Raw genomic sequence first — 24,347 nt, 5'->3', positions numbered from 1 at the left:
ACTTCAAAACTACTAAATCCCAGCCCACCCATCGTTCACCCATTTTAACAATCCGGACTGCGAATCATCCGAACGACTAAACCCCATTATTCGCCAACCGGTCTGATTAGGTGGGGGGGAGGTGAAGAGAAATGGCGGCCGATCGGGGCTAATGCCGTTTAAAATGCATGAGGAATAAAGGTTTTATGGGGCATAAAAAGTTTCGCGTTCGTAAGCGGAGGAGAGGAAAAACAACAGGGCCAATCGCACGCAGAAATTACAAGGTTGCTTGGCCGCCTCGTAATCGAGAAAACTGGTGGCGGTGGACTGGCTGCCTCGTGTAAACCGGAATCACCGAGGACGTGTCCCGAAAGATCCATCAAGTGGCCAACGACCGCGAAATGGCCCTCGACCAATCTACCGCTAAAATCACGAAAAATCGTGGACGAGTCGAGCGAGAAAGAAACATCTCTCTCTCTCTCTCTCTCTCTCTCTTTTCTCTCTCTGTCTGAACGTTCGACGTATTACGGCCAGTCGAAGGGGTGTAAATTTCCACACGCTAGATGTGGAGGGAGATGATTTTTGTTTTCTCTCCCCTTTTTTTCTTCTTTTTCTTTCGCTTTTCTTCTTTTATTTTGTCGAACCTAATGTGAAAAAAGGATGAAATTTCACGCCCGCTACGTAAAGAGAGGATCAGAGACACGAGGATCAGGGGGAACGGAGCGGAACCGGAAGGTCTATCGGAGACGAAAAATGGGCGCGATGGCGTTGCGCCGTCGTTGGAAAAAAAAAAAGAAAAAAGAAAAGAAAAAAGGAAGCGAAATGTAAAGTGTGATGAGATTTATGAGTCCGTACGTACGGGACGAAGAATTCGATTATGGGAAGGAAGGATGTATCTGGTTTAATCAATTTCGGGGACACTGTTGCGACTCAATTTCGATCGAGATTGTAATCCGATGTAATTTCTTTTTTTATCTTTTTTTTTCGTTTCGATTTCGAGAACAGTTTCTAATTGAATAATGATATAATTGAAAAACATATTTTCCTTCGATCCTTTCACCTTTCTTCCTAGTTTTACACTTTTTAATTATTACGAGATCAATTTATAAAAGATAAGAAGGAAAAAAACACGAAACGATATATATATATGTATGTATAATTGAATAACGATAGTGAAATATTTGAGAAACATATTTTCCTTCGATCTTTTCTTCCTAGTTTTACACTTTTTAATTACTACAAAATTAATTTATAAAAGAGAAAAAAACACAAAACGATAGTGAAATATTCGAAAAACATATTTTCCTTCGATCCTTTTATCTTTCTTCCTAGTTTTACACTTTTTAATTACTACGAGATCAATTTATAAAAGAGATAAGGGAGAAAAGACATAGAGACATACATCTCGAATACAGCCCTGATTTTCGCGAGACCCGTTTTCGCGCGGTAGTTCTCGAAGGGGTGGGGAGGGGGGGGGGGGTTAAGAGATATCTTCCCGATACCGAATGCGTGTTCCATTCCAACGAGAAAATAGATTCGCGGCGTATTTGGAACGGAAATGGAGGTGAATCCCAATATGTAAGTATCCGTCTCGTTACGATTTCTCTATCGCCTATAAACAAAGAAGAAGAAAAAGAAGGAGAGAAGAGGAAAAAAGAAAGAGAAGGGAAAGAAAGAAAGAAAGAAAGAAAAAAAGAAAAAAAAACCTCGGCGAATATCCGCGACGAAGAAAATAATACAGAGACCTGGGGAATTCGATACGAGGCGCATCGCCATATTCAATAGCGCGATTCACTCGACTTGCACCGCTCTCAATTTTGCGGATTCCTGCCGTTGGTCGCGATGTAAAACTGCGAAATACCGGAAGCCGCGGCATCCCGCGGAAACCCGGCAAAGAGGAAAATCGGGGACCGAGCCAAGAAAAAGGGCAGAGACGAGGTATTTTAACTGAAAATGGCTTCCACTCTTGGCGCATCGTACACGTGAAATCATGGTTTAAAATTCGATGTCGTTACGTATTCTCGGAATTAAATATCGCGATAATAATTTGCGAAAGAAATATTTCGCTTTTTGGATCATCAAGAATTACTTGTACATACGTGAATTGAATTCGAAACGAATCGAAACGTTACTTGCCATTCTTCCAATTTTGAGGAAAAAATTGATCCCGACATCGAATTAAAATGTTTTTTTGCCTGCATTCTACTCTATTCCATCTAACTATATTCTTCGTCGAAAGAAAGATAATAGATAAAGCTAAATTGGTGAAGTGAATCAAAAGATTCGTCTATTCGAGATGAATTTTTCTTATGCGTAACGTGAATGTGAAATTGCACGTTGAAAAAGAAATTTGTAGGTAATTTAAGAAGTTGAGGAAGGTAAAATGATACGAGAGGAATAATAATTTTTCAAATGATAATTCTGCAGGGATATTATGGCGGCGAAGTGGGTTCAGTAAGTTACAATTTTATACGCAAAAAAGAAAAAAAGGGAGAGAAAAAAAGAATAAAGGGAGCAAATTTACGCAATATATACGCGTAAATAGAGGCGTGTAAAAGCATGGAAAGGTGCACCCTCCTCGGCGAGTGCATACTCTTTGCGAGCATGACTCCCTCGCGCCTCTACCTTTATTTCAGGATCGTTTTCAACGGAGCTACTTTGCGTAGAAATATCAAATGACCCCCCAGGTAGCATCGTATTCCTTACTCGTTTCTCCCAACATTTGTACTTGTCTCCATTCTGGCTGTCGTGAATCATCCGTGAGATACCGACTCCTTTTTACTCCCCATCGTTCGCAAAGGCTGCAACTCTGTGGCTGCAGGTCGATCTGTCGCCTCGCCACGTTCATTAGAAACTGCAACACCGTGACTGCAGACTCTGTTCAAATTAAGCTTGCAGCGGTTGCTTCGGATATTAAAATCTTGGTAAATAGTTGGATCGTGAAAGAATAAGACGAAGAGGAATAAATGGTAGAAGATAATTTTTCGAGTACAAAAATCTTGGAGAAAAAAAAGGAGAAGAAGAAATAAATAATATTTTATAATTTGGACGATGCAATTGGCTGATGAATAATAACGTGACGCAATAATATAATAATAACAATAAAGATATTTTAAATTCTGCATCGTACGCATCAAACTTTGATGAAATATCGTAATGACGAATCTGTAATTTTACGAAATTTACCATCGAGTATAATATCGAGCAATATACGAACGTAAAGCCCTTTGAATTTTAATTAAAAAACGCATAAAAATATCCATTTTTCCTGTTTGTAGTTTTATTATTTTAAATCGGTATGCATATACTTTTGCCACGTACAATTTGTCGTCCACGTTAGGGGTGTACCAACTTGTCGACTTTAAAACATTTCACGTCAATTGAATTATAAATATCGGCTCCATCTACTTTTTTCATCGATGAAACGTTTCATATTTGATATAATCAAAATTTCGAAAATTTTTCACTTTGTCCACAGATAAAATCGATACGCACGGTAAATAAAAAAAAAAAATACACACAGCAATAATTCGATTAAACGAGATTAAAAAAAAGAAAATCTTACCATTTCTCTATTTCTGATCGTTTCCACGATTAAACGATCGAAATATTCGAAAGAAAGATTCATTCCATTCAACCAATATATTAATTATCCCTCGCACGAAAGGGTTTGCACAGAATACGCATTCACTGTTCGGATTTGCACGGAATACCTCGCCCTGTAGAGATCATATTTGCCTGTACTACGATATGGTTCGCCTTTTGCATTCTAGAACTCACGGAATTCGTGTAGTGAGTTGGCTTACAATCACGTAGCACGGTGCATCCGCGATCCTTTGAACGTTGAATTCGTGGATCATTATAGCCGGAGACCTGTCTTTCGGTAGAATGCGCATTAGAGCTCCATAGCTCTCCCCTCCTCTCCATGCCCCTCTCATGCGTTTCACCGTGCCTTCGACAAAGGTTGAACGTCGAGATCGAGGTTTGAATCTCGAAAAAGATATCGAGATTTATAACCTTTTTTTTATCGCGGTGAATCGATCCATTTCGTTATTGTCGCCGATAAAAATGTCGTTGAAATAAAAATTCACTCCCCTCCTTTTATTCCTCACGCCGCCCCTCAATGACACTCAATAACGAATATTACTCTCGAATATTTCTGCTCGAATATCATTTCAAAGATTTTCGTAATAATACTCGTGAAAACTGATTCTCCTCGGCTTTCTTCGTAATTATATGCTTGATTTATTTCGAGAGGGGATGTAATTCGATCAATTTGCAAATTGCACGGGTAATAAATACAGGATGTGATTACTCGACTCGTCGGCCATTCCAATTATTTTCCAGTTGCTTAATTTGTTATCGGTAGATGAAAGATTTCGTAATAATAATTTCGGTGATTCGATGTGATTCAATATCTTCTACGTGTCTTTTCGTCGACGAGACAAAAGATAGATTCTCGATAGATTCGTTTAAAAAGAATAATATAAAATATGCTGGATCGAATATATATGTATATCATTCGTTTTAATGATTAATGGCAAAAAAATATCGCGTTTTTAATAGTAAAAGGTTACATCCAATTCCGTGGAAAATTCTTTCTTCTTCTTCTTCTTTCCATATTTCATTACATTTTATCACATTGCCTAGAAAGAGAATCCTTCCTCCCTTTGAAATGTCGGATATTTCCTATTTAATAGAATCTTCTATTATAATTTCACGAGATAAATATCTTACACTTGGGGAAAAAAAAGGAGGGAGGGGCGAATGATAGAAGGAGATGAGAAGAGGGATTTTATTTGTAACCTGGAGAGCGTAGTCAACAATTTGAAATTTAAAATACGAAAGAGAAGTGCCGTTTCTTTATTGCTCCGACGACCTAGATTCATCAAATCTTTGTCACGGTGAGCAATGTCTAACCAAGCCTCGAAACACTTCAAACACGTATATAAAAACGGTAGAAGTGAAATGCAAATATTACCGCGGCGATAGATCCTAAATCTACGAAATTTCGAAACGCGTTGTTTGCATTTTTACCGTGAATGCATCCGTGTTCCATCCTTAAAGAGCGGGGAGGAAAATTGCAGAAGAGGATGGAAAAACTGATTCAGGAAGAATATCGAGATATTTCTTCTTCTATCGAGACTATTATTTCTCCGGGAATGCGGAATTTATTACGCAATACGTTTTGACGAATCGCGCCATTGATAATCGAACTTTCTATCGTTTGAACACGTACAATCGATATATTCCATACTTTTCCAACTCGCAAATCATATGTCTTCCGTTCGATAAAGAAGAAGTTATCTGGCAATCATTCTTCCCTTCTTCCTTCGAAATTGTGATTCGTGATGATATCACGATAATCACAGATTTAATTCTTCTTCGTAAAAATTATAAAACGTGAAGAACGAATTCAAGTGTATTAGCAATCGTCGAAACGATATTAGTGATTAAAAAGAGATTTGTATCAAAGCAATATAAATTCACGATTCATCCCAACTTTTTAATTCAAATCGTCATCGTAAAAAAAAAAAAAATGCAAAACGTATGCTAAGGCATTTCGTCCATTAAGGGCAGCATTGGTCGGAGACGAGTTTCAATCCTGGACGTTAAAAATCATTTCGAGCGCGGATTTCCAAACGTCACTTCGAACAGAAAGAAAGAGAAACAGAGTGGTATCTCGGTCCAGAAAGTAAGCGTTAAACCGTATGGAACCGTGAATGTGATATAAGATCGGGTGTACCTCTAACGAAAATAGAAACCGTTTCAAAAAAGGATACGCGAGCGTATCCGTTTCCAGCGGATGGAAAACAACGAGCATCCGCCTCGAATTCAGCGAAATGAGCGAACGCCTCGTTTCAGTCACCTCACCACAGTTTCGAGAATATAGGAGCGCAAGTGTAAATAACGAAATAACGAAGATGTTTCGCCATGGAGAATTTATTCGCGTGTCTTTGAAGTTGCGCGTCGGCTGATTCGGCAAACAAGATTCGAAATTAGAATTTGTAGAATTACAACGAGATGTTTTAATCTTAAGTCTCGCGGTACAGGTGTTTTCGTATCCTCTGATGTATTCTGCGTGACGTATCTTCAAGGAATGAATTTTATCGAACAAGATCGAGACGTTACGATCATTTATTCCACCCTCGTGAAAGTTAATTCTCTCGTCGTTGTTGCACCCATATGTAATCCATGGATCCTATTGATTGATGATTGATAAATTAGCTTGTCAAATGTTGTCCAGCTTGATCGATATTCGATTATTTTCCAAATAATAGTCGCTAATCTCTTGGTCGGTAAAGATAAGCGAAATACAAGTTGAGTCATTAATCCTTGCGCTGTTATGGCATCTATATATTTGACAAATCCTTTCACCACTCATTCTACGAGCGTTTAACGGCGCCCAATTATTTTTCAAAAGATTAATCTTCGAAGAATTATGTTGTCAATAAAAATTGACCTTCTATTATATGAAAATGTCCAGATTGATTAATAACTCAATCACGGTATATTAAATCACGATTGTAACGTAATATAACTCGAATAATTTTTTTCCCCCGCAAAGAAATTTCACAAATTCGTATTCCCAAGGAAACATAATTACCATTCTTTCTTCAATTAATTATCGAAAAACTGTGAAACGAAAACGCGTCGAGTACACGCGATGCATCGAACGAATTTTTAATCTCGAATTTCTCGAAACCGAAGCTTCGAGCAAAAAGCATTTTCCTTCCTGTTTTCTTTTTTTTTTTTCTTTTTTATTTGATTTTTCATTTTTTATCGAAACAACTTTTTATTCGTCGTGCTCGAGCAGAATAATAATAATAATAATATTGATACAACCGATTTAATTTCACCGATATGAAAAATAGTTTCTCGAAATGAATAATCATTTCGAATCATCGAATTTTCTTCCACCAAATGTACCAATCAACCGAATTACAAGAATATCGTATAGGCGATATATATATATCGAAACTGCGAAGAGAATTGGAAAACGAAATAAGGGATTGGCCGGCCAATGATGGGCAATTCGCAAGGTGGAAAAAAGTTTTGAGCAAAGATGGGAAAGGGAAAAATCCGATATAAAATCTTCACGATCGTACACAACGTCGTCGATAAAAGTTTGATGCGCGGCGTAACGCGATACGTATTCCTTCCCTCCCTCCCCCTCCCCCTCCCCAAGTCTTACGGTGCAAGTCTCGAGACTTTCGATGCTGGAACATTATCGTTCGGGATCGCGCGTCTTGCTCTTGGTGCAACTCCCTGCCACGATGGTGCTTGACACGAATTTTAAAAAATTGTACCGCGCATCCCACTCCCCCGGCACGTCCTACTTTCCAGATAAGAAGAAGTCTTACTTCTGCGCCGAGTCGCGTGAATATCAAGGAAGACTCTTAAACATGCCATCGACGTACATTAGGAAGACGGCTCGAGTGAAATTACCACTTTAATATTTAATTAACAGGGTTGATATCGCGGCGAGAATCGATCTTCGATCCAACTCACGAGATCCTCGCTTTCGTCGCTATACCTCTGATAATTTTGCGGAAAAATCGACGTACCGACCTGATTATCGAGATATTTACTTAAATTATTATTGAATTATAGACACATCGAAAAAAGAGAATGTTGCGGGCGAGTCTCCAGATTCGAGCCCGTTGAAAAATTGTCGAGTAATATATTCGTGGACAAAAGGCATTTTGTAAGAGGATGCTTTTTTTCGTATTGTCGGCGGATGGTAAAAACGCCGAGCCAAAAATATTTACCTTGTCGAGGGAAGTACGTATAAACGTAGTGGACTGAATTAATCGTGGATTAAGTGGCGGTGAAAAACAGCGGTAAGCTTGTCCCGTGTTCCGGCTCTTGCGTGTGAACGTACTACAATTCGCCGCTGTATACACACAATTCAGGTGGAAGGAAGGAGCGGGGAAAAAAAGGTGTCTTTAAATGTTTGCGCGTTAAGTGGCGCGCTCAATGGGCGACACGTCTTCCGACGATATTGCGCCAACGATATTAAATATTGTAAACACTTTCAACTAGATAGCGAAATTCCGTTGAACGAAAACAGAAGCGTTGACGTGAAATTTCATTTTGTACAGCCGGGATAAAATATCCGAACGCGATTTCGATTAAAATCCTGATTAAAAATAGTTTTCGAGGGCAGGGAAATACGAAAATTTCGCGAATTTATCCGCCGATAAATTTTCAACGTTCCGGGAAATTGTCCTAAATCCGGTATCATTTGAATTTTGCCACAGGATTTCAGAACCCAGAACCATTGTATCCTCGTTTAAATATTTACCCTAGGCTAGGAGCACGCGTATCGGCCTCTATCCTGATCAAAGGTGGTTGCGAGAAAGACAGAAGGAGGAAAGAGAGAGAGAGAGAGAGTAAAGAAATACACGGTATACATCGTTCGACGCCAACATCTGTGGCACGAAGGAGGGGGGAAGGAAGGGCGCAATGGTTAGGAGAAGGGAGAGAAGAATATCCACGTGGCCCTTTTCCACTCCTCGGCGTCTTCTGGAATATACCGTTTTCCTAGTTTCTTCGCGTTTCCCCGACATCTTCTCCTCTCCCCAACAGCAAGAAGAGACATTTGGTGCAGACCATTACCCCAGTCCCGGCTGCCATCGGCCATCAGCAGCGCGTTAAAGCCGCTGCAATTACAAACTCCGACAGTCTCATCCCCTTTACTTCCACCACCCTCTTCCTCCTCCCTCGCCTAACGCCATCTCCCTCTCTCCTTCGTCTCTCCTCCTACTCTCCCTTCCCCCACTCCTCAGTGGCACGTTTCCATTCACTCTTTCCCTCGTTTCACCCTTTTCCACGACACCGACCAACCAACCACTCTCTCTTTCCGTCGCTCCGATTTTCTCCTTTTGGTCTCGACCGACGTCGTCCCCATTTACATTCGGGCAGGCCGCTATCGTAAAAGTAACTTTGTAACCAGCCACGGCCAGGATTCCACGCTCCTCCATTCCGGCGAAATTACACGCTCGCCGAGAGCCGCAGAGCCTCGAAAGATTTTCCCTTATCAAACCGACACTACCACCGAAATCCGCCCCTTTCCCTCTTTTCCACCACTTTCGGGCGACACAGCGTCGGCAAAACTGTTTCCACGCTCAAAAACCTTCTCCCCCCCCCCTCTGTCTCTCTCTCTCTCTCTCTGCGCATTCTCTAATTCCGTGTCCTCGGCGGGGAGGGTGAACACGGAACCGCGAAACTCACGAGTTTCGCTCGAATTGTTAATTTTATATAGCCGAGCACGCTGACCGAGAGATAGAGAGAGTTGTCCCGGGGGTTGTTGAGACCCCGCGACGAACTTCAATCTGTTTAACCTGGCTACCTCTGATTCCCGAATTGTTGCTAATTTCTTGCCGATTTATTTATGGAGTAAATCGAAAGATTTGATCGAAAGAGGGAGGAAAGATCGGATGGAGCGTTGAAGCAACGATCTGGGAGGAAGTGTTATTAAGTATCGAGATATCTCTGTATCTCAATTACAATCCCTCGGTTGCCAATGATCGCGCAGTTCTCGGGATTAAGACAATTATCGTTGTTATTACGTTATGAGCAGAGGGGGATTTCTAAGGGGGGGGGGGGTTGAATTTAGTCCGAGAAACTTGTGAAAATCCAATTATCCCCGAACTTTGGACCCGATAATACCGCTGCTATAATTCGATACAGAAGATTTCTTATTAAATATCGACTGATTTCATCCCTCGATTCGCCGAATCGACCGGATTGGAAAATTCATTCGCGCGAAAATTTTATTCGGTATCGAAAATAAATTGGTAAAATATCTCAAATTAACGAAGTAGATGGAACTATTTTTAGAAAAGTTTCTTGTCTCGATTCATCGCACTTTCCTCTGTAGAAGTTTTTCACGATAGAATTTCTTTATTCGCAAATTCGCAAAGGAATCGAAGCTCGAGAGCAAATCAAATTCGTGTAAAATTTTCATGGAAGAATGAAAATGTAAAGAAGCGTATATAATTTTTCTATTCCTGAAAATAATTTTCGTAACATCGCTGGAACATTTAACATTACAATTAATTTGTATTTTAATGTACTTTGAAATGCTTTACGATAATGCTTTGCGAAAACTGTACGGCGTGATAATACAGATTTTGAAAAAAAAAAAAAAATGCAAGAGAAAGTGCCTTTTAAATTTTGAACTCGGGATTCCATAAAGAGAAGCGAACTAAATCAGGGAACAGGAAATTCGATAATCAAATTCCATGAAATATCGCGCTCACGTTCGGCAAGAATCGATTTTTTTCTCTCTCTCTTTCACTCGTAATTTTCGAAAATTTAATAAAATTGCACGTATGTGAAATTTGCTTTGTTATTTGTTATGCCAACAATATTTCATTAAAGGCAATTATGCGGTTTAAACGATACCTATAAAAATATTAAAAAAAATTGCTATTTTCAATCAAGTGTAATAAAAATCTATATAAATTTCATTTGAATTACATTGTTTTCGCAAAAAAAGTAATTTTCATATTTATATCTCACGAAAAGAAAGAATTAAAGTATACAGAATTTTTCAATTCCAAATATTGAATTTACAATTTTTTTGGGGGACAACAAATTCCAGCAAAAATGGCGTATTAACTGCAAATAAATACTGCATTCAATCGCGCATTACAAAAATAAAAATCTGCAGAAACAAATAATAAATCATTCGTGCAATTTTAATAATAAAGTTAAATAAACGCATAAATCTCAATATCCTTTTCCTTTACAAAAATATCATTTAATTTCATTATCAAGGATAATTCTCTCTTTGATGAAATCTTCGCGTTACTTAAATTGTTCATGCGTTATTTCCATCTGCCGTAGCAACAAGAAAACTTGTTTTCTACACGACACGAGTTTGGATAGCATTGGAAGGAAAAATTAATTCGAGGAGTGAACCAGACGAGTTCTTCAAGTGTTTCGAAGAACTTGACGATCCTCGTCCGTTCATCAGAATTCGTTTGAAACGTAACTACGATGATGGGTGAGAGAGGGGAGGGCAGAAGGATTTTCAAGCGATCGTGAAATCGTCGTATCAAAAATGCCAGTGTATGACCATTTCGAACGATTAAATCATCGTTTGCAACTGGCCGGCTTTAAAGTGACGTGGATTTTCAGGTCAATTTACAGAGCACTTAATCGAACGGGTGTGTTTGAAGTCAGCGTTTGCGCTCGTCATCGAAATCGTTTGTTTCGAACCGGCCCGATAATACCGGGATAAATCTTGATTCAGTTATTCTACTCTGATACCTTGTGTTTTCCACCATATTCAGCGTGGCGAGCGTAGAAGTGAGGGTTGAGAGCTCTTCAAACACAATGGTCCACCCCCATAAATGCAAACTAGAGAGTCGGGAGGGGGGGGAAAATAAATAATGGTATGCTCCGCTTTTTTCCAATTTCTACGAGGAAGATTTTGCATGCGTAGATAACCATTCTCCATGGGAGAAAAATTTAGTTGAAAAATGAAATCTGAATGGCGGAAAAAAGCGAAATTGAAGAATTGTGACAAGTTTTTTTTTTTTTTTTCACGTTTCCATCTTTCACGTATCTTTGGGACAAAATGTATGAATATTTTTAGGGAGAAAATTGCTCGAATTGTTTTCTTCTTTAAAAATATCAATATCGATACATATACATATATATATAATTTAACAACGAATGTAGTTGTTAACATTTTCTTTTCTCTTTTTTTCTTTTCATGAATTCCGTAAAGAACGTCAAGGAATGAGAGAACAAGGATTACACAATGCGGAAACAACGCTTTCAAATAAATGGCGCTTGGCACGTTTCCACGCGATAACAACACTTAATAAGGCAGTAACGTATTTTCTCGGCGAATTAGCCCTTGCTCGGAAACGTCGATACGAATTTTTCCTCGTTTACAAACCCGAGAAATAAACAAACGGTCGATTCATAACTGTAATAATAGCAACTTAAACTTCTCCAGTTGAAATGTCATCAACGAGTAAGTAGACGACGTGTTTACCGTAGTGAAAGATGTAGGTGGATACTGCGAGCGCGGTTCAAATAATCGCAGCACGTGCACCCTGCCATTTCAGCACGAATAAATATCCCATCGAATTCTCTCCCTTAGTTTCATCGACTTTAATTAAAGATTCGTTAACGAACATTCGACGAAACAAGGATTCGTTTTACACCTCATTAACCACGAATTAACATTCCGAACTTGTGCAAAAATATCTACCTTCTCGATAATTTCCACCACCGATCCTCCAATTAATTCCCGACAACGATCCAATGCAATAAATCCAATGCACAATTGTCCACGATCAAAGCTCATCAAGACCACGAAATCCATAAATCTAAGCCCCCATACGCATCGTAAACGCGTGAGATATTGGCTCGAGTGTGTGTAAAGGCAGAGGAATCCGTCAAACAGGGCGCGTCTATGAGCGAAGTTTCATCCTAGGTGTCTGGAAATATTTCATCGGAATAATAGAACGACGACGAACCATCTCTCTCTCGAGGCGATAAATTAGCGAGTCGAGTCGCCGTTTAATCGAGCGGAACCTTTCTTTTAATCAACGCCGTACTTCTTGCCGTGATTGACATCCGGTTTGCCCAACTTTTTTGCACGATTTCGTTCTTTCTTCACCGCTCTCCTCGATACATCCTTCGAGACGAACGAGAATCCTACTTTCTAAGTGAGGAGGGAAGAGGAAGTATTTAAGCAGGAGCGGCGGTAACTTAATCTGCGATCGTTCGTTGCGATCGAAGAGGTGTATCAAGAGTGGTTGGTGGAGCCAACTCGAACTCAAGAGATCACGTTCGATCCGTGAGTCCGGCAAGTAGAACAGTAATTCCCACGAGATTAGAGAGACGCGGAGAAACTAATTTATGGGAGTCGAAATTCTGCTTGCCTTCGTGTATACCCAAGGATAACTTGTGTGTGCGTCGTACTTATGCACGAAAATATACGTGCAATAAGGTATCTCTTGACGTTAAAGTATCCTATTTGGTATTTTTTTCCATTTTTTTTCAAGATATCTCGCGATATTGCAACGATTCCACGAAGAATCTTTTTTAACTTTTGGAATAAAGTTGGAAAGAAACTTAAGGAGGAAAAAACTTTGCAAAGAGATTAGATTTGGTGGAAAGAAAATGATTGTGGAAAAAAATTCCCTCGGAAACAATCGTCGGAGATGATGATATCGGATCGAGGTTTTCGAATGCTTTGAACGGTTTTGTTTTAATTACACGGTGAAATATCAGAAGGGAAACAGAGGATATTGAAAATGACAACGTGCAGTAGAATGTGAAATTAGTTGACGGGTAAATCTCTCGTCCTTTCGTCTCTCTCCGAGTACTCTCTATTCAATCATTCTCTTCTAAGTAGGATTATACCGGCACCGGCTAAAACAATGGCTTCTTAGACGTGCGGATCAGGCTTAAGTGGTTTAAATTTTGACTATACAAACGATACCAACTTCTCATACCACGTACCCTCGCGCGAAAGGAGGCTTAATTATACCGTTCGCGATGCTATGAAATTCTCCAAATGTTTATTCTACCATTGTTACGTCGATAACCGGGTGATGTTTCAGTCTAGAATTAAGATTTTTATATTGGGAAAAAAAAAAAAAAAAAAGAAGGGAAAAAAATATTTAAAGATCAAAGGAAACGAAGAAGGAAAAAAATTCAAATTCCGATGTATAAATAAATTTGCAACGCAGCAAATTTATCCAACTCTCGAAGATAATAATCGCGTTGGCCGAAAACGCTGTAACGAGATAGAAAGCGTGCACGCTGGGAAAATGCATGCTGACCTCTCGCCTTATTTCGTGAGAACTACACCTCAGCTCCTTTGTAATCCCAGCACGCGAATCGAATTTAAGAAAGCCAACTGTCGGGCAGTGCGCGAACGGTAAAGTTTTTTTTAGTTTCCTACTGTACGTACCGCGCAATCCTTGCTCGAAGAAATAGTCATGATACACACTCTCACGTGCCAGTATCCAACATCGTCGATCCTTTCCCGAATCATCGAGATTCGTTTCCGACGATTTTTCCATCGATCGTTTCGTCCGAAAGAGGGAGGAAAATCGAGAAAAAAAAAAAAAGAAAAAAATTGAACGTCAACGGGCAGTAACACAGGGCGCACAGGGGAGAGATGGAAAGATGGAGATCCGATGGATGGGCATGGAGGAAGAAGAGAGTGGAAGTTTGGTTGGAGGAGGCCGCGAACGATTTGCTCGCGCCCCGGAAATCCCAGCACGCGGAATCGAGTTTAAGAAAGTCGAGGCGAGTCAGTGAGTCAGTGAAGCAGGAGGCAGTGTAGCGCGAGCCGTGGACGACGGTGAGATCGCAAGGATACCACCTCCTACCTGTACCGATGTGCTCGTCGTCGTCGTCGGTACACTGTCAGAGGACGCAAGCGCGCTCGCGCCCCTTATCGAGTTCGAGAGCAAAAGCGACGAGTGTCGGGGTGGTGGTGATGCTGGTGGTGGTGGAGAGCCGCGTACGTCTATATAGGGTGCATAGAAATAGGCGAGAGAGAGTGAGAGGGGAGGGAGGAAAGGTCGGGAGAGGGAGGGAGAGAGAAGGTTGGAGGGAAGGGTGGCGGCGCACAGCCGGCTCGGGGGCCGAAAGGGGCGAGAGAGAGGAGAGGCGGGTGCAGCTACGAGTCGGGCGCCGCAGTGTTTGTCAGTCCTTCGTATGGACATCACGTCTGACGCGGCTGATAGTCTGCTCGCGGTCTGGCATCGGTCTGGTGTACACTCGCGAACTACGAGTTTTGGCGGCATCCGAATCGGCCCCTCTCGATCTCGAATCTTGCGTCGATGAGCGAGAGAACGCGCGCCTATGCCGATCGGTTTCGCGGTTCCCCACGGTGGCGGCGTGACCGGTTCCAGGATTATTACTAATCATCGGCCGATCGAGATGTGAAGATCGCCGTAACTGGAAGCGATGTGGCTTCCGTTCATACTGCTCGCCTTGATGGCGAGCGGTTCCGCGTGTCCAGATATGTGCGAGTGTCATCAGAGCGGCGGGGAGAGGGACTTGCCGGTGTTCGTACGCGTCAAGTGTCGTGGACGTGCGCCGGGATTGTCGGAATTGCCGGCCAGGACGAGGAGTCTGGCCGTGGACGGTGCCTACGATTACGAAGTGATCGGTCTGTTCGAGGAGCTAGAAGTGAGCGAAACGTTGAACGTTCAGTTCCAAGTGATCGGTGATCGTACGTGGGACGAACGGTTCGATGTAAACGACACCACGGCCGACGATGCGTCGACGGATCCCGATAACGCGACCACCACTATCATCGCCGCCGCCGCCGCCGCCACCACCACCACCACCACCGCCATCATCGCCACTACCACCACTACCACCGCCACCACCACCACCACCACTACCACCACGGCCATCACCACCACCGCTGCTACTAGTACTATTACTACTACTACTACTGCTGCTGCTGCTGCTACTGCTACTACTACTACTACTACTATTCTACCCTACCTCGACGAATTGTCCGTGACGAACTGTTCGTTGGTGTTCTTGAACGTGTCGTGGCACGGATTCGAGCGCGTCACGGCGTTGAACCTGTCGCGAAACAATCTGGCACGGTTGAACGATGTGACGGTAGGCCGTGCGATGAATATGAGCGAGCTGACGCGTTTCGACTTGTCCGACAACTCGCTGACAGACGTGAGTGCCGGTGCTTTTAGGACGCTTGGGGGATTGGTGAGGTTGAGTTTGCGTAGGAACGCGATATCAAACGTGCACGAGGACGCGTTTCGAGGGCTGGACCGGTTGGAGTTTCTCGATCTGTCGGACAACAGGCTGGCCGATCTGCCCGACAGCGCGTTGACACCCCTCTACTCGTTGCAGAAGTTGGACCTGAGCGGGAATCAGCTACAAGTTTTGGGGGCCAGGTGGTTCGAGAGCTTGGACAGATTGAGGGAGCTCGACGTTTCGAGGAACGGTTTAGCGCGGGCGGCTTCCGGGACTTTGCAACCGCTCCCGGGATTATCGATACTGAAACTGTCCGAGAATCCTCTGAAGGAGAGGGACGTCTCGTTGCTGTTGGGCACGGGCAGACGCTTGGAGACCGTGGACGCGTCCCGCACCGGTTTGGCCAGGGTTCCGGCCGCGCTCACGAGATCGGTCAGGGCGCTCAGGTTGGCCGGCAACAAATTGACCACGATCCGAGGGGGCGACTTGGACAGTTATCCCCTCCTGCGGATATTGGACATCTCGGAGAACCGGTTGACGGACATCGAGGACGACGCTCTCGGCCGGTTGGAGGTGCTCGAGGAGCTGGACATTTCCGGCAACGTTCTCGCCAAGGTGCCGGGCAGCCTGCCGACCAGCCTCACCAGCCTCAAGCTTCAACGGAACGCGATCGGTTGGCTGAGAACGGACGATCTCCAAGGATTGTACAACTTGAGATCGTTGACGTTGAACGACAACGATATCGAGGTGATCGAGGTGGGGGCGCTCGGTCAATTACCGGTCCTCGAGGAACTCGATCTATCCGATAATCCCGTTAAAACGTTACCGGCCAATACCCTGAGTGGGCCGAGTAATCTCGCCAAGCTTCGTATGGCGGGATTAACCTCGCTTCGGGGCGAGCAACAGGAGCAAAGCGACATGGCGTTTCCGGTGCCGACGCCGGAAAGACTGGTATACCTGGACGTGTCGAGGAGCCCGGTCCTGGCCAGGCAGCTTCTGGCGGATGACGCCGCGTTGTCCGCGTGCAAGAGCTTGATCGAATTGAACTTGTCCCGAACCAACGTGACCAGCCTGAGATTCGACCTGCCCTACATGCTCCCCCAACTGCGCGTCCTCGACTTGAGCGGGAATCGTTGGAACTGCAGCGAGGAACTGTACTGGCTGGGCGAGTGGGTGAGGCAGCACCAGCAACCGGATAAAGACGCTCGCTCGCCTCGATGCGATACACCTGGCCGATTGTCCGGATCACCGTTGTACGAATTACCATCACCGCCGAGCCCTCCGCCCACCACCGCCGCCCCATCGACCGTCATCACGCCCACCGCCTCGACATTATCGATTCCGTCTCCGATCCAACTGCCTTCGCCTCGTTTTAATAACCTAACCGCATCTTCCAACGTTACCCGCCTCGTCGCCGCCTCTCATCGATCTATCGTCACCGTCGCCGAGAGCTCAGCGAATCGATCGGCTCCCGATCCAGATCGTCCCACCTCCACCGATACCCCGATCGAAACGTCGACGAGGCTGGTTCCGGAGCTGGTAACGTCGATCCGATCGTCGGGACGGAAGGAAGAGGAGGAGGAGGAGCCGACTAAGAAAGTTATCGAAGTCGATCGGAGCGCCACGGCGGAGATTAAAAATTCAATTATAGACGTCGACGGGGCGTCGTATCGGGGAGGGACGAGCGATGGAAAAGCGTCAATTATTGGAACGGGGAACGATTCGGGAACTTTGGATAATCGTATAGACAGAGATAGGACAGAGGAGAAAGGCAAGGGGGGGCCGAGCAAACTCGGGGTATCGTCGGCCAAGATCGCCACCTCGTTCGTTTCGAAGCTATCGAAACTTGGCCCGTTGTCGAGGGAGCAGCAGGCCGAAAAGAAGCAGAGGAGAGCGAACGAGAGGTCGGCGGTGGTCGGCGGCGGGGAGAATAGCAGGGCCGATTCGAACACGATAGCCGAGCAGTTGAACGACAGGAGGGCGACCGATTCCGACGCCAGGGTCTCGGAGGCTTTGTCGGCCGGCGCTCATCCGGGGATGTTGGTGCTGGCTGGCGCTGCGCTCGGCGCGGCAGCCGCGCTCACCGTCGTGTTGTCGCGACGAGCAACGGTGAGGCGAAGGGACAGGTATCATCGCCACGAGAACATCGAGGTGCACACGCTCACCCCGACCACCGAGCTTTGGTGACCGGAATCCGAGTACGCTCGATTGTTCGACAGGGACAAGGTATCCGAACATCGAGGATTACGCGTCAAAAGGACGCGATTACCGGACGTGTACTTCGCCGATATTTAGCAGAAGTAACTTTCACGTGACTTTTTCTTTCTTCCTTTCTTTTCTTTCCCCCTTTTTCTTTTTCTCCCTCTCTCTACTTGTTTTACTTTTTCCTTTCCGCTCGTGCCGAAAGAATCTTTGGGAGGACTTTCGATTTTCGAACTGAACGTGAAAAAAAAAAAAAATAGAAAGACTTTTATATACGAATCAAAAATATCGAACGATCGATCGTTTCGTTCAAATAGAGAGTTTTATCAAGGATATATAAATATATATGATGTATATGTACTTTTCAACAACGTTTTCTGGCTACGAACCAGATTAACCGGTGTACCGGTTTTTGAAGTGAACATTGAACAATCGTGGCTAGGAACGAACAAAGCTCGAACGGATCACCTTACTTCTCGAGGAAGCTTCGAGTAGTTCCCGAATAACCGCCAGATTCGGCTTTGTCCGTCGGGAAATACGCGTCGGGCACGCGGTAAAGTTGGGTGAAGGAAACTGTTGGCCGAGATCCCATCGAGTCTGGGGAGAAACCTCTCTCTCGATATTCCTCCATCCCCCGATGAACTCGAGGCGAAAGGAGGAGAAATTCGGTGAAATTTCGAAAAACCAGTGTTTCGTCGTCGACTACAACTCGTCGAGAACTCGTTGGAAAAACTGTTCGTGTGACGTATCGAAACCATAACGAAGATCGAAAAAACCGAAGAGGAACGCTTGTCCTTCCTTTCCTTCGGTATTCCGTGCAAGCATCTTCGTTCCAAGGGCGAACGCTACGGGTGGCAATAATTAAAAAAAAAAAAGAAAAGAAAAGAAAAAAGAAAGAAAGAAAGAAAGAAAAAAAGAAAAAAAAATAAGCAGTCTCTCGCACTGCATCGATCTCAGGCGATCGGAACGTTAAATAGCACACACAGTGACAATAATAATTGTAACGTGCCGCGTTTCTGGATTGGACGCGTTCTTTTTTTTTCTCGCCGCGCGTTCCAGCCCCACTTCTGTGATCTGGAAGCGTGGCTGGGGCTACGTACGGGGAGGGAAATGTGGTGAGAGAAGGACGGGGGAGAGAAAGGGTGGAGAGAAGATGGAGAAAAGAAATTGATGGGACACAAGGAACGTGCTGGCGTGAAATTCGCGGTGGCGAATTGTACGTTTGAATGACAGTGCGAGACGGAGAAGCGAGAGCGATTGCTGGCCGGAAGAACTTTTATCGAACGCTGTGAGATCGAGTGAGAGGAAAAAGAAGGAGGAGGAGAAGGTGAAGGAGAAGAAGAAGAAGAAGAAAAAGAGGAAGAGGAAGAAGAAGAAGAAGAAGAAGAAGAAAAAGAAAAGATGCGCGAGTGCACGAAAACGGAGTGTAAGTGAAGAAGGCGAGATGGTGTGAGGAGAAAGTATGCGAGAAACGAAGAAGCAAAGGGCTAAAGAGTGAGAATGGACGAGAGTGAGAGACAGTGAGAGAGAGAGAGAGAGAGAAAAAGAGAGAAAGAGAAAGGATGAGAGCGAGAGGTAGCGCGTGTGTGTATGCGTGAGAAAAAGAGAGAGAGAGAGAGAGAGAGAGAGAGAGAGAGAAATGATCGCGAGGTGGAAACCGCTCTCAACGACGGCCAACACCGAGTGTACAGAAACGTAGCTTCCGAACTTAATTCTGGCGGCTTGGTCGGTTGCCAAGACTTCTTAACAAACAGAGAAAAAAAAAAAAAAAACGAAAAAAAAAAAATACAAGAGTGAAAGAGAGAAGCAGATAAGAAATAACGAAGAGGCTAGACATTATCTTTCTTAAAATAACCAGTGTCAAAGTACCGCTATGATAATAAACCGATGTACAAAGATGCAATTTTTTGGATTATTTTGAATCGCCTTTTCATCGATCGCCATTTTTCGTTTACGTTTTAGACGTAGTTCTGTCTAATATATTTTAGAGATATATTTACGTTGTTTTATAAATTACGATATATTTTTTGATTTGTCGTTTTTTTTTTCTTTTTTTTTTTTTTTAGAGTCGAGAGAAATAAATGAGAAATAAATTGACGTCTTTTAAGAAAGATAATTTTCTTGGAGAATAATAATGACTGTGAAGCGCAGGTAAGTTAACATTTTCTCATGTTTTCTTTCTTTCTTTTTTTTCTTTTCTTTTCTTTTCCTTTTCTTTTTTTTTTTTTTTCCTTCATTCGTTAATGCGTTTGTTTCCACCGAATAAATCACGGAATACGGATTCATTTTTATTCTGATGTCAGAAATTTTACTACAATGCCTGACACGAGGAAATATTTTTGTTTCGCTTTACGGAGCACGTAAATTTACATCATGCTTCACATTTGACTGTTATAATATTTTACGATTTATCTTTTGTAGAAGGATAATTGCATGCCAGCCACAGCTATCGATTTTTCGTTGGAACATTTTAATGTTTAATGCGTTATTGTCAAACTGTGTCTCTAAGTATATATTTTCATTAATTGCGAATCTTTATTAACGAGTGTTTTGCGAATTTTGTTAAACACGATTATACTTGATAACATTTATAATGCATGATTACAAATATTTATTCACATTCCAAATGTATATTTATTCGTCACAAAATATGTATTATATATACGGTAATATATTTTAATATATACGGTATTAGTATTTAATAACATTTACATTGATTACAAAACGATTCATACGTGTATTTCTTGTTGTTTGCTTTTAACAATAACGCGCTTATAACGCGTATTTCTACGAAAATATAAATCTTGAAAAATAGAAATCTTTTGTCACAAATAAAACGTATCCAAAAACGTAATTATTCCAATATATATATATATATATATATATATATATATATTATCAGTCCCTGAGACATCGACATAAACAAAAGAAAATACGATTAATATTTCCTCCCCTATCCCCCTCCCCAGGAAACAGAATAATTAGATACGTCATAAAAAAAATGAGACGGCGAGTCGTATCGGTAATTTATCATTCCATCATGAAAATGAATTTCATCCATATATAGAGTCCAGATCAAAACCATCGGTCTCATTAACATGTTCCAAGCGGTCCAACTGGTTAATCCTGTAATACGCGACGCAACACAAGAAAATTGGTCGGGCAAAAAACTCTATATCCTGGCGGTAAATAGTATTTCCGGCGGCGGTGGTGGTGGTGGATAATGCGTTATTGGTTCGAAGGCGCGAAATAAGGAAGACGGGGGAGGAGGGGAGAGGGGATGGGAAGGGAAGGGAAGGGAAGAGGAGAGGAGAGAAGTCAGGAACTGTCGGAAAAAAAGATCGACAGCTGTCGGAAAAATCTGTGCCTTTCGAGATAAGGCGGTATCCGCTTCGATTCGAGATACAAGGATTTCACGCTTTCAACCATTTATCGAGCAAACAGATTTCCTGCATCTGCCGTTTCGCGTGTTTCGTCTCGTCTTCTTCTTCTTCTTCTTCTTCTTTTTCCTCTCTTTTTCCCCGGAAAACGAATGTAGCTTTTCGGAAATTCGCGCGTTTAAAATAAAATATTGATGGTTTACCGAGACCATTCTACTCGGACTCCTGTATCTCGTATGTGTACGTTTTCGATTTTTATTTTTAAACATTTCAAACGTGGATTGGATTGAATAATATTAACATTATAAAATTTATACCGTAGTTTTTATATTTCGCTCGGTGTAATATTTTTGACACGACGACGATTGTAATTGACGTTGATTGTAAAATAACAAAATCAACGAAATAGAAAGAAGAAAAAAAAAAAAAAAGAAAAATTTAAATTTAATATACGTACATTTCAGAGAACCGTAAATTAATGTTGGAACATTCGAAGATTATATGAATATTAAAAAACAATCTCTGCGTATCGACAGATATTTCCGGTGAATGACATCGTTAAAACTCTCTTATCGGGCTGAAATTCCGTATTATTTTTCGTGATTACGTTGCACCATTTGCAACAACAATTTCCATACTTTTTTGCTTTAACAACGTTCCTCCGCTGGAGAAATCCATTTTACAAAACCGTATTATCATACAATTAAAATTAAAACCGTTTCGACGTTATATCCCGTAGCGAAATTTAATTTACAAATTTTATTTTCACCTTTGCATTAAAGCAATTTCCGCTTATTCAATTATTGACCTCTCGCGAGTTCATTCTCGCCCCCGCATGATGCGCCACGTTTATTAAGTTAAACGACATGTAAAACTAATATCGCGCAGACGACTATTATAATAACAAAGATGACGTCGCGACACTGTAATCGAAATATATCGAAAAATTATTTCATCTCACTTTTCGAGAACAAGAATCCTTCCAACTATCGTTTGCAACCCCGTCCCCTCGATACGAGAGTACAACTTTTCACGACGCGTAAACATTTCTTCGACTACAAATAATCATCACCAAGTCCATCCATAAATAATCCATCCAATAAGAGCAATTCTCAAATATTTTACACGACACACAGGCGTACAAAAACTTCCCATCCGTCTTCGTTTCTTTTATCCTCGTCCACTCCCTCGATAATCTTCCACGATAAAAGGATAAATCGCGCGAATGAAAAAAAAAAAAAGGAAAGAACAACGTACATTTTTAATTTTCCACAACTGGACGCAACGCCTCCACGATTCCTTCCCCAAGATTCTCCCCCATAAATTTCGATTTTACAAGAAATTAGAACGAGAGGGGAAAGCGAAGGGTGGCGAAGGAAAAGTTTAATTCTCCCCTTTTCCACCCCCACCTCCGTCTTAATCTCAGTAATTTCATCCCCGCGGAACTCGCTTGTTCCGCAACGAATGTTAATCGGGTTGTTCGCGGTTCCACCGACAAGAGCGATAAACGGAAAACATCCATGCTTGCCATCCTCCCTCCACCGCCCTCCCTTACCACCCACGAGGAATCAGATAACGTCACAGGGGCGAGACATTAAAAGGAAAGTCGTAGTAGGAACAAACAGGGGAGGGGAGGGGAGAGAAGGTTGCAAAATCACGAGACTTCGAGGCAACGCGAAATGTTGCTACATGAATAATTCGCGGCGAGCGAGCCTTGGTGCGGTGTAGCCGGCGTGGCCCGGGGGCTGAATTTGCCTGGAACACGGTAACGAGACCGCAACAGGGAAAAACGATATTTAGAAAGGACGGAGGGGGGGGGGAGGAGGAGGAGGAGGAGGAAAATAGGGAAGGGCGACGAGAGACCGTTCCTTAAAGCCTTCCTTGTTTAAATTTCCTATGGATATAACCCTTCGTGGCAATGCAACTAGGAAATTTAATCATCGTATATATCTGTATATCTGTATATATATATTCCCCCGCGGCCACGGAACCGGCGAATTCGGTAACATCTTGCAGAAGTTCGTTATATCCCTACCGTCGCTCGCCTCCCTCCCCTTTCTTTCGACTCGATTCCGGTTTAACCAGAGGGAGAGGGTTACCCTCTGTTTCGCCATATTGACTTCCATCCATCCATCCATCCGTCCATTCGGAATGAAAAACGGAATACTGCGCCCAGGTTTCTTAGGAGAGAGAGAGAGAGAGAGAGAGAGAGGAGAGAGCTTGTGCCATATCCGCGAAAATGGAATCGATCTCTTTCCTCCGTTCAATACGAAGGCGATCGATTTAGTTGTTGCCCGAATACCGTTGGGAATCGAGTTACCCGGAATTCCTGTAGGTGCGATGGTTAAATAGCAATTTAAGTTGAGGAGAGACGCCGAGGTGGAGACCGCGCCAGACTGTTTGGTCGGCAAGTAGTGTGAAATTTCGTTTCTCTCCCGGTGAATGGGATGAAATTATGACTCCGTTATAGCTCTTGCCAATTATTATTTATCACGTGTCTCGCTTCCTGCTCCCTATTTGTATTCGCGAAATTGTGAAATTCGATTCCCGAGGAATCAGAAAGGATGATTTTAGTCATTCAAGGGATATATGTATATATATATCGAGAAGCGAATTGCTGAGTGAGCGAACGAATCTGTCAGGCGCACGTATCGAAAAAGATTAAACGCGCTCTTTAAACCGTACAATTTTGTAGAAAGCGAGTATAACGAACTTAAACGGCACCCGTTTCATTCGCCTTCCCTCGCACCACCCCGTCGCACCCCTCCCTCTTCTTTAATGAGCTACCTATTTCCTCGTTGGCGAGTCAAACGTTTCCTATATCAGAGAAGTTAAATACGGAACCCGACCCAAACTAATTATCCGCGATACCTCGATTAATCCTTCCCGTAACTGCAAGAACACGGCTATTTGATTTGCCAGTTATCCGCACGGAGAGAAAAAATCGGTAAAACGGATTAGCGATACATTTTATAGGGCGCAACTTTGAGATTTTCATGAGGATTTGGATGATTTCTGTTATTACGATTAATTTAACATCGTTATTAAAAGCATTAATTCAAA

At 42.8% G+C, this 24,347-nt stretch overlaps 2 protein-coding genes across 3 annotated transcripts in view; one reads left to right on the top strand and one right to left on the bottom strand.

The window, feature by feature from the left end:
* Positions 1-24,347, bottom strand: part of timeout (circadian regulator timeout) — a 175,250-nt gene that overhangs the window by 111,954 nt on the left and 38,949 nt on the right. The gene's annotated exons all lie outside the window — the stretch shown is intronic.
* LOC147658251 (uncharacterized) lies at positions 14,687-19,807 on the top strand. The gene has a single exon (XM_086904053.1). The coding sequence runs from the start codon at positions 14,938-14,940 to the stop codon at positions 17,887-17,889; it is 2,952 nt and encodes a 983-aa protein (XP_086760179.1). The 5' UTR covers positions 14,687-14,937; the 3' UTR covers positions 17,890-19,807.

Source organism: Apis florea, unplaced genomic scaffold (genome assembly GCF_048593485.1).
Source record: "Apis florea isolate Af1SG1 unplaced genomic scaffold, ASM4859348v1 contig_2293_pilon, whole genome shotgun sequence".
Classification (NCBI taxonomy): domain Eukaryota; kingdom Metazoa; phylum Arthropoda; class Insecta; order Hymenoptera; family Apidae; genus Apis; species Apis florea.
This window is presented reverse-complemented; position numbering and strand designations above follow the sequence as displayed.

Coding starts and splice junctions, on each gene's coding strand:
- LOC147658251 (XM_086904053.1), top strand. CDS start 14,938: ATGTGGCTTCCGTTCATACTGCTCGCCTTGATGGCGAGCGGTTCCGCG.